The sequence below is a fragment of the Octopus sinensis genome, linkage group LG4 (assembly GCF_006345805.1).
Source record: "Octopus sinensis linkage group LG4, ASM634580v1, whole genome shotgun sequence".
NCBI classification, from domain to species: Eukaryota; Metazoa; Mollusca; class Cephalopoda; order Octopoda; family Octopodidae; genus Octopus; species Octopus sinensis.
In genome coordinates, this window is record NC_043000.1 from 15,580,606 (window position 1) to 15,595,941 (window position 15,336).

General features: G+C 37.0%; 1 protein-coding gene across 6 annotated transcripts in view; it reads left to right on the forward strand.

Annotated features, from left to right (window-relative positions):
• Positions 1–15,336, forward strand: part of LOC115210875 (mariner Mos1 transposase) — a 229,504-nt gene that overhangs the window by 27,500 nt on the left and 186,668 nt on the right. For 4 of the 6 annotated variants that reach the window (XM_036501800.1, XM_036501799.1, XM_036501802.1 and 1 more), the window contains exon 3: positions 10,321–10,832. The exons of 1 other annotated variant lie outside the window; for it this stretch is intronic. In XM_036501800.1, the coding sequence (XP_036357693.1) occupies positions 10,321–10,656 (336 nt within the window). In that variant the 3' untranslated portion in view covers positions 10,657–10,832. Of the gene's footprint in view, positions 1–10,320; positions 10,834–15,336 lie in introns of those variants that run through there. One more of the 6 variants, XM_036501807.1, reaches the window with a different exon arrangement.

Below are 15,336 nucleotides of genomic sequence, written 5' to 3' on the forward strand. Positions count from 1 at the left end.
ACATTTATTTTTCCAGTCAGGCATATTTTCATACCTCACTACCCTGCGTCATTTTTTTTTTTTCCTATGAAACCCAGCATCCAGAGAACTACTTTGACTATTGTTTCACCCAATATCTAAATCTTCTTGCATCTCAGTTTTTTTGGGGTTTTTTTTTTCAATTATTTGTATTTATCTGAATATTACAAATCACTATATCCTTGTCTTTAAATTCAAGCTGATGGTAAATATAAATTTATTTCATATCATTTCTACAACAAACTTCCCTACTGATTATTTTTGTTTAACTATAGACAAAGTGAACATTTTAAAGCAGAATATATCTCAATTATCCTTTTAAAATAATAATGAAATTATTGTATACAGTGCTCAGGTGCACCACAACTTGTCAAAAGTGTGTATAAAGCATATGCAGTAATGTACAAATGTCTGGAAAGTGAACAGTGTATGAGTCAGATACATGCTTGCGTGTGTATGGTGGGGAGAAAATTAGGTGTAGTGTTGGCGAATCTCAGGAAGCATGGAAGTTTTGAAGGATGCAGTGCTCCGGCAACTAACAACTGATGCCGGCAGTTTGTTCCATGCTTCAGCAACTCTTAGCATGAAAAAATGTTTCGGAAAGTCATGGGAGCTGTGCTGTTTTCTGACTTTGTAAACATGTCCACAGGTGTTAGACAGGTGGAGTTTGAAAAGGTGCTCAGAGTTAATATTTGTAAGATGGTTAATAATTTTATCAGTGTCTGCCAAGTCAGCTGCCAGACGTCAGAGTTTCAATGTATAAATCTAAATCACTTCTGAATGCTCCCAATAGTATTTAATAAATCTAATAGATTTATTAGCATTTTCTTAAATATATTGGGTCATCCCATAAATAAAGCAGTTTTTTCAATTGCATGAACTCAAAGTTGGAGGGGTACGAGATAAACTACTTGCAAGTTTTGAAGAGTGCAGTTCGATTTTAACAGTTATCTTTTCAAAGCCATAATGGAAGTGACAAAGAAACATATTCAGCATATTTTACTTTATGAGTTCAATAAAGGTACCAACACAACAGAAAGTGCGAGGAATATTAATTTCTTTACTACCCACAAGGGGCTAAACATAGAGGGGACGAACAAGGACAGAAAAAGGGATTAAGTCAATTACATCGACCCCAGTGCGAAACTGGTACTTTATTTAATGACCCCGAAAGGATGAAAGGCAAAGTCGACCTCGGCGGAATTTGAACTCAGAACGTAACGGCAGACGAAATACCGCTTAGCACTTCGCCCGGCGTGCTAACGTTTCTCCCAGCTCGCCGCCTTAGTGCGAGGAATATTAATGCAGTACTTGGGGATCGGACAGTAAGCGTAAGCCAGTATCAACGGTAGTTCCAGAAATCCAAGCCAGAAACTTATCGTCAGTAGCTCGCCTTACCAAGGTGTCAGGTGATGACTGTGAAGGTGTTTGGCTGTTCCAATGCCTTAGCCTTGCCATCACCTGTGGTAATGCAACAAGCCCGTTGGTTTGCTTCGGTAGGTTCCATTGAACCTTGTGGCATGTGACCAATTGAAACACTTGATGTTGAATTGATGTTTTTTCCTTTCTTTTTTGTTTTCTTTTTCTCTTTCTTTTTCTTTCTTTGTTCCTCTTTTTCTATTTATTTTTCTTGTGGTTTTGCATTTTATATGTAACATAAAATATTTACTGTGAAACAAAAACCAACAAGCAAAACAAACCAGAATGCAATATTACAAGTCACCAGCATCACTGATTGCAATATTGAAGGTGGGTGATGGATGTAGTCAATTTAGTGGACTGATGCTTATCTCTCTATATATAAAGCTGAAGTTGTCTGTGTATGGCAGGTTTGGTAGCCTTCAACTAACACTATCTCCTCCAAGACCCTGTGGCGCAAGTTGACCAAAATTGAGAGTATGATAGAAGAAGACTTGCTCTTCCTTCCGTAGAAGGTAAAATTCAAATTGGACCATGTTAACACCAAAAATTATTTACATCAAAAAGGTGCTTTTTTTCTATGAAAATCCCTATTTTTTACGATTTTTTGACTGCTGTGTCGCCATTTTTCGGTGTATTTCAACCTGAAAAATGTTCACTTAAAGAGAATAACAAGCTACATAATGCAAAATTTTTACTTTTCAAAAATTCCAATTCTAAAGGGTCGAAAAAAACTCAAGCAACGCCGGGCGATACTGCTAGTTTAAGAAAAAAAGCAACGTTGATGTGAGGAAGATTTGAATTCAGGACATAAATGCGTATTATGAAATAAAAAATATTTTGTTTGTTACTGCTAACAATAACTAATTAGAGGAATAATATGCAAACATTTTCTTGGCATTGCCCACATTCTAGTGCACCTGAGAACTGTATATAATAAGTTCATTATTATATTATTTTATTATATCGTTCGTGGCCCGCCTAATGGTGACTAAAAACCAACAATCAATATTCAAGCATAAATTAAATTGTTGGTTTTTGTTTCACAGTAAATATTTTATGTTACATATAAAATGCAAAACCACAAGAAAAATAAATAGAAAAAGAGGAACAAAGAAAGAAAAAGAAAGAGAAAAAGAAAACAAAAAAGAAAGGAAAAAACATCAATTCAACATCAAGTGTTTCAATTGGTCACATGCCACAAGGTTCAATGGAACCTACCGAAGTAGGTAAAACAAACTAATGCTACAAATGATATATACACAGGTTCGATAGTTTCCTTATTTCTGATGTCTTGCCCTCAGGACATCATAAGTAATTTGCTTAAAAATACAGAATCGCCGTAGCTAATAAAAAATTTGTGTTGCTCACTTCAAGGCTGTATATTGTGTCTTACTGTTTCAGAGAAGGCCGTGTCGTGGGCTTAAAAAATCACACATATATATTATATATCTGCGGCTTTATATAGCTATGGTAAGACCTCACCTGGAATTTGCATCACCGGTCTGGAACCCCTATCTTGCCCAGGATATCAATCGTCTGGAAGCTGTTCAGCGACGTGCAACCAAAAGAATACCCTCCATCAGGCATTTGCCATATCCTGAACGCCTTACCTCCCTGGGCATGGACACATTGAAACTCCGTCAACCATCATACAAACAATAACTCTGAGCACCTTTTCAAACTCCACCCATCTAACACCCGTGGACATATTTACAAAGTCACAAAAACAACACAGCTCCCGTGACTTCAGGAAACATTTTTTCACGCTCAGAGTTGCTGAAACATAGAACAAACTGCTGGCATCAGTTGTTAGTTGTCGGAGCACTGCATCCTTCAAAACTTCCATGCTTTCTGAGATTCGCCAACACTACACTTGATTTTCTCTCCTCCATACACACACAGGCATGTACCTGACTCATACATTGTTCGCTTTCCAGACATTTTTACATTACTGCATGTACTTTATATGCACTTTCTGACAAGTTGTGGTGCACCTGAGCACTGTATACAATAATTTCATTATATATATATTATATTATATATATATATATATCAGGGGAGGTAATTATGGTGCAACTGAACTAAGTGGGTGTCATCGTATTTAACGCATGGACAACCACAATATACAAGACAACCACAATATTAATGAATGACTGGTTTTTATCTATTTCTAATAGCTATGAGAAAAAACTCTAGACATGTTTCTCACGTATTTTGATATCATCAAGTAAGTATAATACTTCAAACTTCTGACATGGTTTGAAACAGATCAGTAAATACATAGAAATGCAGACTTGTCTACATAAAAAAAACAAGTGTTGAGAAATCAAATAATTCGAATTCATCTTTTGCATTATAAAAAAATAGCTAAGCTCTTGCCAGTATATTTAAAACATTGATCATTAAAAGACTGAAATAGAGAAAAATATGCCGTGAGGATAAATTATCAAAACTCATTCTTATTCGAGTAAAATCATGGGTACATGACATTGTTGTAGCTATTCTGATAGAGAAACTATTGCTGGAATCCAGCAATGAATAATACAGTGTGGATATGTTTGATTAGTTAATTTGGTCTTTTGCAATCTATAAGCAGGTTTTCTTCAAATTTTGTTCTGTATTTGCAAGTTATGAGCAGTTGCTCAACTTATCTACGTGGCTGGTTTAGAAGCGATATATAAAACACTGCCTACCTCACTTATCAAGCAGTACTTTGAGTAAGTGTGAGCAACACTTAGGAAGTTTTGATGCTCAAGTTTTATTCAAATGATTCTAACAAATATCACATGGAATGGCTTTAGTTGAGAATCAAGCAAAACTTACACTTACAAGCTTAGCTTGTTGAAATGAATGCTCATTAACATTGTATGGTAATTTTTACATAAACACACATGCACAGACACACATTCCCTCTTTCTAACTCTTGATCTTGTAATAATAAAAAAATAATAAATGCGCCCTTTCAAAGCCTAGCCAGGCTCATGGGCCTGGTTTCCTGGTTTCAATGGCATATGTGTTCCCCAGCTGGACGGAACGCCAGTCCATCACAGCGTTACTCATTTTTGCGAGTTGAGTGGACTGGAGCAACATGAAATGAAGTGTTTTGCTCAAGAACACAACGTGTCACCTGGTGCAGGAATCGAAACCACAATCTTACAATCACAATGCTGACACCCTAACCACTAAGCCACGCGCCTCCACTATCTTGTAATGGTTACTTAATAAGGACCTATATATTCTTTACTACAACAAAAATTGGACATTTAGGACATGGCTCACATTAAAATGGTTTCAAACTTTAGCAGAAGGCCCAGTAATTTTAGGGAGAGTGGGGCTTGTCAATTACACTGACCCCCCAGTACTCAACCAGCACTGATTTAATCAACCACCAAAGAATTAAAAGCAAAGTTGACCTTGGTGGTATTTGAATTCAGAAGATAAAAGAGTTGCAAGAAATGTCACTGAGCATTTTATCCAGTGCAATAATATTTCTGCTAGCTTGCCATTTTGATTGCTTAGAATATGATCTTTTTCCCTTTGTAATTTGAAAAGCATGACCATATATAAGTGGTAACCTTATAACCAAACTCAATCTGAGCTGGGTAATAAGCCATTGTACAAGATTTATTAGAACACTACTTAAGTCTTTGGAGAAGTGTTCTTACACCCTTTAGCATTTAAACCAGCCATATCCAGCCAAAGTATTCTACCTGTTTTGTGTTCAAACTGGCCAGACCTGGCCTCTCACACCAATCCTACTATATCATTCTGAAAATTAAGTCACCTCATCAAAACCTCAAAGCTACAAGATAATACATGATTACTTCAAAACAATGTGAATAAATGAGCATTACATTTTACAGACTAAGATTGCTACAAACTCTTGTGCACCAACTTCCACTGGCTGTTCTGTGCAATGGTATCCCTCTTTTGTCAGCTTTTTCACAAGGTTATCATGCATTGGTCATCTTACATTGGTGTTGTTCATCCACTTGGCTCTCATAAGGAACTGCCAGCTTGACCAAGATGATTTTGGCTCCTGATTCTGACCATATCTAGTCTAAATAAAAAAGAACCCCTTCAAATATCTACACAATGGTCTCCATGAACAAGTTAAACTACAACTTTATAGACTAAAGAGGAAGAACACATGATTCCTTGAGCAACGAAAAATACAGCAAAATTTCTATGAAATCCCATTCTGCCATTTTAAAAAGTGGAAAGGCACATTGGATAATGTTACCCTGGATATAATGTAAGTAAAAAACAAAATCAAGATGATTACAGCTGGAATGTTTTTACTCATAGGTCTATTCAAACAGAACTACCCTGAGTCTGTACAACATGCTACAGCTTTTGTCTGTTAGAATCATATCTTGGATCATGATTTATTTATTTATGTATATTGGAGATGTAATATATATATTTCTTGCTAGATGGTAACAAAGTTGGTTGAGTCAGATTTGAAGAATAACAGGTTCTTACAGCATACTTAAGCTCTTGGGAATTTGGATGTTCCATCTGTTTAGGCCTTTGTTGCAGCACTTCCTTTTTCCTGCATATGTTTTCTCTATTGAAGGCTTCGATGCATCGCAGCTAAACTACGAGTCCAACCCTGGGGTCGATGAAATCAACTAGCTCCAACCCACGAAAATTTCAGGCTTTATGCGTATAGTAGAAAGAATAATAGATGTCTGCCACTACGTTCTGAGTTCAAATTCCACCGAGGTCGACTTAGCCTTTCATCATTTCGGGGTCGATTAAATAAGTACCAGTTACGCACTGGGGTCGATGTAATCGACTTAATCCCTTTGTCCTTGTTTAGCCCCTTGTGGGCAATAAAGAAATAAGAAAGAATTATACATTGTATCTTCTGCATACAGTAAAATATTTTACCTCTTTCTATGTACATATAGGACTCGTTAAAGCTACAGTCTTTTTTTCATTGCATCTCTTGTAATGTCTAAAAACACGAGATAGTAGTACGAATTAGTCTAAAAATTCTTAGTTTAAGTTGAGAAAACATCTCCAAGGGAGAGAACTCTGCATTATTAATCGGGAATTCAATTCTACTAAAATTGACACGAAGAAAAAGTAATCCTTCAGAGAAATAAGTATCATCATTGTAATCATCTTCTTGTTATTGTTGTGGTCGCCTGAATAGAAGTTCGATGTTGCAATCTGAATTGATGTAGCTGAATGGTTTCTATTAAAATCTGAAACTTAGCAGATTGTGCCTCAGGTAATTTTGGCAGAACAATTTGCATTTCAATTGGAAATACGTTTCCATGTTGAAAATACTGTTTTGTTAGAGCTTAAACATCTTCGCCCACAATGTTATCATTATAAAAAGTATGTGCAAATAGAACTATCCAACAGTACAAGAGAAAAACGGTTGAAAAGCTGATGTTGCATGTCATCAAGTCTACTAATTTCATTGGGTGTGCTAAAGGAGAGGATGCAATTTTATCCACAATTGTACTTGCACTCATAGATGTACCCTTTCTCTTTGTACACAGGGGGTTAACATAATTGACTTACACCCATCCCCACCCCCAAATTACTGGCTTTGTGCCAAAATTTGAAACCAATACTTCACTTAAACACACCTCCCTGCAACTTGAATATACCCCACCACATCACATCTTCACCATCTTTACATCTCTTTATCCCTTTCTGGGGTAGCCATGTATTTCCTTTACTACAAGACACCTGTCTTTGTCCGTCCATTCATGCCCCCAACCTCTCATCTCCTGACACAAAGCCACCCTCTCAAATTCTACTCCCCACACACTTGAAAGGTTTTTTTTTTCTTGTAAATTATTTAGTGACTTCACTACTGCTGGTGCCATGTAAAAAAGCACCTGGTACACTCTGTAAAATGGTTGGTGTTAGGACGGGCATCCAGCCACAAGTGCCATGACAAAATAGACTTTGGAACTGGGTTCAGACTTCTGATTTGTCAGCTCCTGTCAAATTGTTCAGCCATGGCAACAAGGAAAACAGATGTTAAATTATGATACAGTTCTATATTTAAGAGATGAGGAATTATGTACATTATTTACATTTGATGGATATTTGTCCTCTTCTTGTTTGTTGTTAACCCAATGTTTTGGTTGATATACCCTCCAGCCTTCATCAGGTGTCTTGGGGGAATTTCAAACCTGGGTTCCCATTCCTAAAGTATTTTTTGATGTTGTTGTTATTATTATTATTATTATTATTATTATTATTATTCAGGTCACTGCATTGAATCGAACTTGGAATCTTGGGGTTAGTAGCCCGTGCTCTTAACCAACGGGCCTATGGCATAGTGGTTAAGAATGCAGGCTGCTAAAACCAAGATTCCAAGTTTGATTCCAGTCAGTGACCTGAATAATAATAATAATAATAATAATAATAATAATAATAATAATAATAGTAATAGTAGTAGTAGTAGTAGTAGTAACAACAGCATCGAAAAATACCTTAGGAATGAGAACCCAGGTTTGAAACTTCCCCAAGACACCTAATGAAGGCTGGAGGGTATATCAGCCGAAACGTTGTGTTAACAACAAACAAGATGAGGACAAATATCTGTCAATTATCTCACCCCCATTAAAAATTGGGTTATCTCCCCATCCCCAGTTTTACGAGAAATATTGGTACTTTTGATTATCTCCTTTAATTACAAAAATTGTTTAACCCTCAATAAAATAAAATAAAAAGAAAATGAAAAGAATAATAAACATAAAAAGTGAAAAGATCAAACATAGGCGCAGGAGTGGCTGTGTGATAAGTAGCTTGCTAACCAACCACATGGTTCCGGGTTCAGTCCCACTGCGTGGCATCTTGGGCAAGTGTCTTCTGCTAGAGCCCCGGGCCGACCAATGCCTTGTGAGTGGATTTGGTAGACGGAAACTGAAAGAAGCCTGTCGTATATATGTATATATATATGTGTGTGTGTTTGTGTGTCTGTGTTTGTTCCCCTAGCATTGCTTGACAACCGATGCTGGTGTGTTTACGTCCCCATCACTTAGCGGTTCGGCAAAAAGAGACCGATAGAATAAGTACTGGGCTTACAAAAAGAATAAGTCCCGGGGTCGAGTTGCTCGGCTAAAGGCGGTGCTCCAGCATGGCCGCAGTCAAATGACTGAAACAAGTAAAAGAGTAAAGAGAGAGTATGAAAACAAAAAAATTAATAAACATGAAAACTGAAAAAATTAAAGATCTTAACGAATCTGATAACATTTTTATAACAAATCCAACCATGCCAATTGAGGAGGCCAAGCATCAACAATGTGTTGAGGTATTGAATCAAAAGAATCTAACTCTTTTAATCAGTGTTGCCAACTTAAATCAGAATTTTATGCTAAACTAGCAGTATCGCCCGGCGTTGCTCGGGTTTGTAAGGGAAATAACTATATAAGCATTTTTAGAGAGTTACTTCCCTTATAGATGCCAATTTGGGCTTTCTTAGCCATTTCTGTTTTGGTGTCTTCAAGCCATGAAGTCGTTGTTCTAAAAGAACGCTGGTCTCCTTGACAATGCTTTACGACATTGATTTCCTTACACTCCCTTCCCCACAGCTTCACGAGGGAGGGAAGAAGGGGGAGAAGCAAACAGGTACAGGTGTGACCATGGACGCCAACTCCGCCGCCATCGACACACGAAAAATTATGCATTAAAATGGAATAAAAAATGATGTTAAATTATTTTTAAAATCGTAGACTCATCATAGACGCGCGCTAATACTCAGACGGGCTCGATATGAATCACGACTATAAGATACCCGAATTTGGTTAAACTGCACCACAAAATGTGGGAGTAGTTAGGAATCTAAATCGAAGGGGACAGACACTCACACAACTACAGTTTTATATATATAGATTTCAGCAGAAAAAATAGCAAAGAAATGCTAAATATGGCAAAAAATGCTAAAGACTAATTATATAAAAAAGCTTAATTTTTATTTACATTTTTATTAAGTTTCTTTTATTATATTGAGAAATAATTTCTTGAATGTCACTGATTTGATGACTTTCAGCTGCAGTACCTAGGTTTTGACTTCTGTATACATCCAAGGTCCCAATCTTGTTAATTATGTGTTTTGGAATATCAAAGTTTTTGTAACATTTGCCATACCTTTTCATGCCATATTTTACAGACAGTATTGATCTAAGCATAGGAAGATGCATTTTGCTTTTCAATTTTGATTTGATTACACCCATACTACTGAACAACCATTCAACTTCTGCATTTGAGTTTGGCAATGTCAATAAATTAATGGCAAAATTTGCATCATCTCTAAAAGGATTTCCTCTAGTAGCATCTTTATATTCCAAGACTTCCAGCTAGAATGCCTCAGTATTAGACTTATTTGTCCATTTAACTAAATGAATGCTATTAATCTGAATTTCAATTGAAGCAATTTTTCCTTCATTTAAATGCATTGCTTCTATGACAGGTAAAATTGGCTCTTTGAAATGCTGCAAAATATTCTCTACTGAAAAATGTTTGATATTCTTCAGTATATTATTTCCTGGCAAACGGTGCTTGAGCTCTTTTATAAAGGCAGAGTAAAAATCGTGCTCTGTTGCAAATATTATTTCTTAGGTGGCTGTTACAGTCTTCTTGATAATCATTTCTGCTATCTTTCTCTCAAACCTGTAGCATAAATTTGGTTTAGGATCCAGAAATTTTTCAATAGAAGCATCCAGATCAAGAGGATCAATTCTATTGGGTTGGCAACTAAGTTCCCACCATGTTTTAAAATTTTAGAATTTATTGCGTTTTTAAATTTTGGAATCTATTTTTTTGAGAATTCTATTTTTGAATCATTTTGGAATTTATTTTGTCTTTTTTTCTAGTTAATTTTAGCTAATTTTTGTTTATTTTCAGATCATTAAAATGGAATGTCAAGTTAAGAAAAATGAGCATTATCAACACCTCCTTCTTTTTGCTTTTAACCAAGGTTCTAAGGCCATAAAAGCTGCTCATGACATTTGTGCTGTGTATGGAGAGGATGCCATAGCTGAAAGAATCGCTCGTGATTGGTATGCCGAGTTCAAAAATGGAAATTTTGACCTAAAAGACACACCTCGTTCTGGCTGCCCAGTTGAGGTCGATGAAGAGCGATTAAACCAACTTTTGCACAAAAATTCTCATCAAACGACATGGGAACCGGCAGAGAAAATGGAATGCTCCCACATTGCTATAGAGAAGCATCTTCACTGATGGAAAAGGTTAAGAAGTATGGTGCATGGGCTCCGCATGCTTTAAGTGGCAACAACAAAAATCAACGAGCCACAATCTCCGCTGGTTTGCTTGCTTGTCACCGCTCAACTCATGGACACTAGCAGCGATTTTTTACCAAATCGTTACTGGTGATGAAAAATGGTGCCTGTACATCTATATGAAGCAGCGTAAGGAATGGCTTAACCCCAGTAAACAAGCGACACTGCGCATGAAAGAATGTTGTGCATATGGTGGGACCTGGAGGGATTATCCATTACGAATTGCTTGAACAGAACCAAATGGTCAATGTGGAACTCTATGTTCAACAGATGGAATGACTCAACACAGCTATTCAAGAGAAAAGACCTAATCGGCAGCATGGAGTTCTTCTGCTGCACGACAATGCCTGCCCTCATATTGCCAACGCATGGCTGGGAAGTGCTGCCACACCCACCATACTCTCCTAATTTGGCACCAACGGATTTCCGCCTCTTTTGATCTCTTTCAAATGCTATGCACGGAGTTTCGTTCAATACTGATGCAGAATTGAGAGCTTGGTTGGATCAATTTTTCAAGTCAAAATCGGGTGATTTCTACCAATGAAATATTGAAAATCTTGTTGAACGTTGGGAAGAAGTTGTAAACAACAAGGCTGAATATATCATTGATTAATTAATTGTTATTTTTTATTAAACCTTTTAAAAAATTTTAATTTAAAAAAACAGCAGGAACTTAGTTGTCAACAGATTTGAAAGATCTTCAAGCAATTTTGTTTTGTCGACAATGTTTGATTCAAACAGTTTATTCACTCTTGAAAATGTTTTAAAACTGGATGCAAAAATAAAGGATAAAGTTCCTTCCTAGAATCACAAAACATTTCATGTAATGTTTGTGCTGTAAAGTATTTTTCTTTTGTAGTTGTAGTTTGGAAGTGAGTTTGCAATTCAAACCATTGGCTTAAAATTTTATTTACCGCTGGTTTTATTGACAGCCACCTAGTTGTACAAGAATTCTCGATCTTCAAAGGCTCTTTATCATTGATAGCAAGGTAAAGTTGTTTGTAGGCAAAAATTATAGGTTTCGGATACTAAAAATTCTAAATTTATGGGCAAGCATTCAGCACAAGTGTTGGATATTGCCAACTGTAAAGAATGACATACACATCTAAATAGAAGTAATGGAAAACACCATTGTTGACTCCTATCATTACTCTAGCATTGTCGGTTCCTATAGCCAGTAAATTTTTTATATCTAACTAGCAGTATCGCCCGGCGTTGCTCGGGTTTGTAAGGGAAATAACTATATAAGCCTTTTTAGAGTTATAGCCAAAAGATAGCAAAAAAATGCATTAAAAATTGAAAAAAAATTATGGTACATTTTTTTTTAAATCGTTGACTCATCGTAGACATTTTTAGAGAGTTACTTCCCTTATATAATAGCGAAAAAATACATTAAAATGGGAAAAAATGATGGTAAATTATTTTTAAAATCGTAGACTCATTGTAGACACGCGCTAATACCCAGAAGGGCTCGATATGAATCACGACTATAAGATACCCGGTTTTGGTTAAACTGCACCGCAAAATGTGGGAGTAGTTAGGAATCTAAATCGTAGGAGACAGACACACAACCTCTCTTTTATATATAAAGATTTCTTTTTCACTAATTCAATTTTTAATGCATCTACAATGCCATCCGCATCACATGTTTCTAAAAATACCATACTGAGATATGTTTGTACCACTTTTTTGTGAGTGCCACTATATTTGATAACAATTCCTAACAACTTGTTTATCGATATATCATTGGATTCATCTAATAACAGGCTAAATTTTCTATCTCCTATATCAGAAATCAAATCTCCATCAAAATATGGAACTAGAACATTTCTCACGATATTTGCACATTTTGTATGTTGCAACTTCACTTTGGATATAATATCACTATCAGACATATAATTAAGTGATCACATCTATTAAATGATGAGTGGCAACAAATAAACATTGCTAAATTTGCTTCAAGCATAGATGTCTTATCATTTTTGGTTTTAATATAATTGGTAAGAAGAATCATTTGCTGTGGAGTCAATGCCTTATGTTTCTTTACTTCACAGTGGCTTACTAAAAGAGAATATTTTGCCAACATATTACATCTACTATATCTGCAGTGTGCTTTAAATTGGTCACTAGGTACTTCACACAACCACTTAGTAAACGCTGGCATCTTAAGCCATTCCTTTTGGAATTTTTGCTGGTACAACTTTGTTTTCTCTCTGCTCATTTTAATGTAGTGGGAAGCAAGAAAATAAATTGAATGATTAATAAAAATATAAAATTGAAAACACAACTTATCAGTTTGCCGCTAACAATTCTTTCATTCGTGAAATACCCCATTCTTTCCACATACATTAAATTGTGATGTAATCATAATCTACACCATCTGAAAGGCTTTTGTAGTAAATTTCATTAAAAGACACCTTTTTTTTTAGAACATTATGAGGAAACAAAGTCGTGTGGCAGCACACTTATGCCCAAAATTTATTTATTAAGTGGGTGAGTACAAATCATTATCATCGTTTAACGTCCGCTTTCCATGCTAGCATGGGTTGGACGATTTGACTGAGTACTGGTGAACCAGATGGCTGCACCAGACTCCAGTCTTATCTCGCAGAGTTTCTACAGCTGGATGTCCTTCATAATGCCAACCACTCCAAGAGTGGAGTGGGTGATTTTACATGCCACGAGCATGAGGGCCAGTCAGGCAGTACTGGCAACGGCCACGCGCAAATGGTGTTTTTTACGTGCCATCTACACAGGAGCCAGTCCAGCGGCACTGGCAATGACCTCGATCGAATGTTTTTTCATGTGCCAGTAAGGTGACACTGGTAACGATCACGCTCGAATGGTGCTTTTTACATGCCACCAGCACGTAAGCCGGTTAGCTGCTCTGGCAACAATCATGCTCGGATGGTGCTCTTGGCGCTCCACTAGCATGGTTGCCAGTCATCAAATTTGATTTCAATTTCACTTGCCTCAACAGGTCTTCACAAGCAGAGTTTAGTGTCCAATGAAGGAAAGGTACACATAAGTGGGCTGGTTACACCCCTGGCATAGGCCACGGGTTATGGTCTCACTTGGCTTGCCGGGTCTTCTCAAGCACAGCATATTTCCAAAAGTCCCGGTCACTAGTCATTGCTTCGGTGAGGCCTAATGTTCAAAGGTCATCCTGGTCTACCTCTTCCACAGGTCTTCCTGGGTCTACCTCTTCCACAGGTTCCCTCAACTGCTAGGGTGTGGTTCTTTTTCACATGATACAACGGAAAATTGGACGCAACATATCAGAAAAATTACGCAAATTGGGACTCAAATGCATAAATATTTAGCAACCAGAAGAAAACTACCCAGTGGGCTGTCTTTTTGCTAGTTTGTATAATAGTGGATTAATTCAGCTACAATGATTTGCCTTGCGTTGTAATTTACAAATTAAGACGATATATCTACTGTGATATAATTACTGGATCAATAATCAAAGACTGTTTAAGGCAGTGAGCTAGCAGAAACATGAGCATGCGGGATGAAATGCTTAGTGGTATTTCGTTTGTCTTTATGTTCTGAGTTCAAATTCCGACGAGGTCAACTTTGCCTTTCATCCTTTCAGGGTTGATAAATTAATTACCATTTCGTACTGGGGTTGATCTAATCGGCTGGTCCCCTCCCCCAGAATTTCGGGCCTTGTGCCAAGAGTAAAAAAAAATGTAATAATCAAAAACTGTCTAAGGCGGCGAGCTGGTAGAAACATGAGCACACCAGGCGAAGTGCTTAGCGGTATTTCGTCTAACTTTACGTTCTGGGTTCAAATTCCGCCGAGGTCGACTTTGCCTTTCATCCTTTCAGGGTCGATTAAATAAGTACCAGTTACGCATGGGGTCGATGTAATCAACTTAATCCGTTTGTTTGTCCTCTGTGTTTAGCTGCTTGTGGGTAGTAAAGAAATAGGTATTTCGTTTGTCTTTACGTTCTGAGTTCAAATTCCGCCGAGGTCGACTTTGCCTTTCATCCTTTCAAGGTTGATAAATTAAGTACCAGTTGCGTACTAGGATCGATCTAATCGACTGGCCTCCCCTCCCCCCAAAATTCGGGCCTTGTGCCTAAAGTAGAAAAAAATAATGAAAGACTGTCTTGTTCTTACATGTATCTAATGACTTTTGTAAGGTGTAATTTCGGAGCGATTTTGCCACTGATTCTTTTGGCTCGAGCAACCACGAAAAGATTCCCTTATATTCATTCTTGACGTCAGTGAGATTAATTGGCGAATTATGTTTTTAGGATTTCTGTAAAGCAGAAGTGATTTCCAGCTCCTTATATTCGAATCAATGAATTTATATACTGGAGATTTGAGTGTGCGTGTGTGTGTGTGTGTGTGTACGTGCGTGCGTGTATGTGTGTTTACTATTGCGTGCTCGACTGAGCAATTATATAAGCATGACGTGCAACGCAAATGACGCGGTTAAATTCTCGACGTAACTGAATTCCATTCTTACGTGTTCCACATCATTTCATTTACATCACTAACGCCCTTGAAAAATCTATGAACGTAATAGCTATATATTTTCCCGCCATAAAAAAACATCAACCTGTAAGCCTGTATAAAAATCGATACAACTGTTTTTGTGGATGTGCG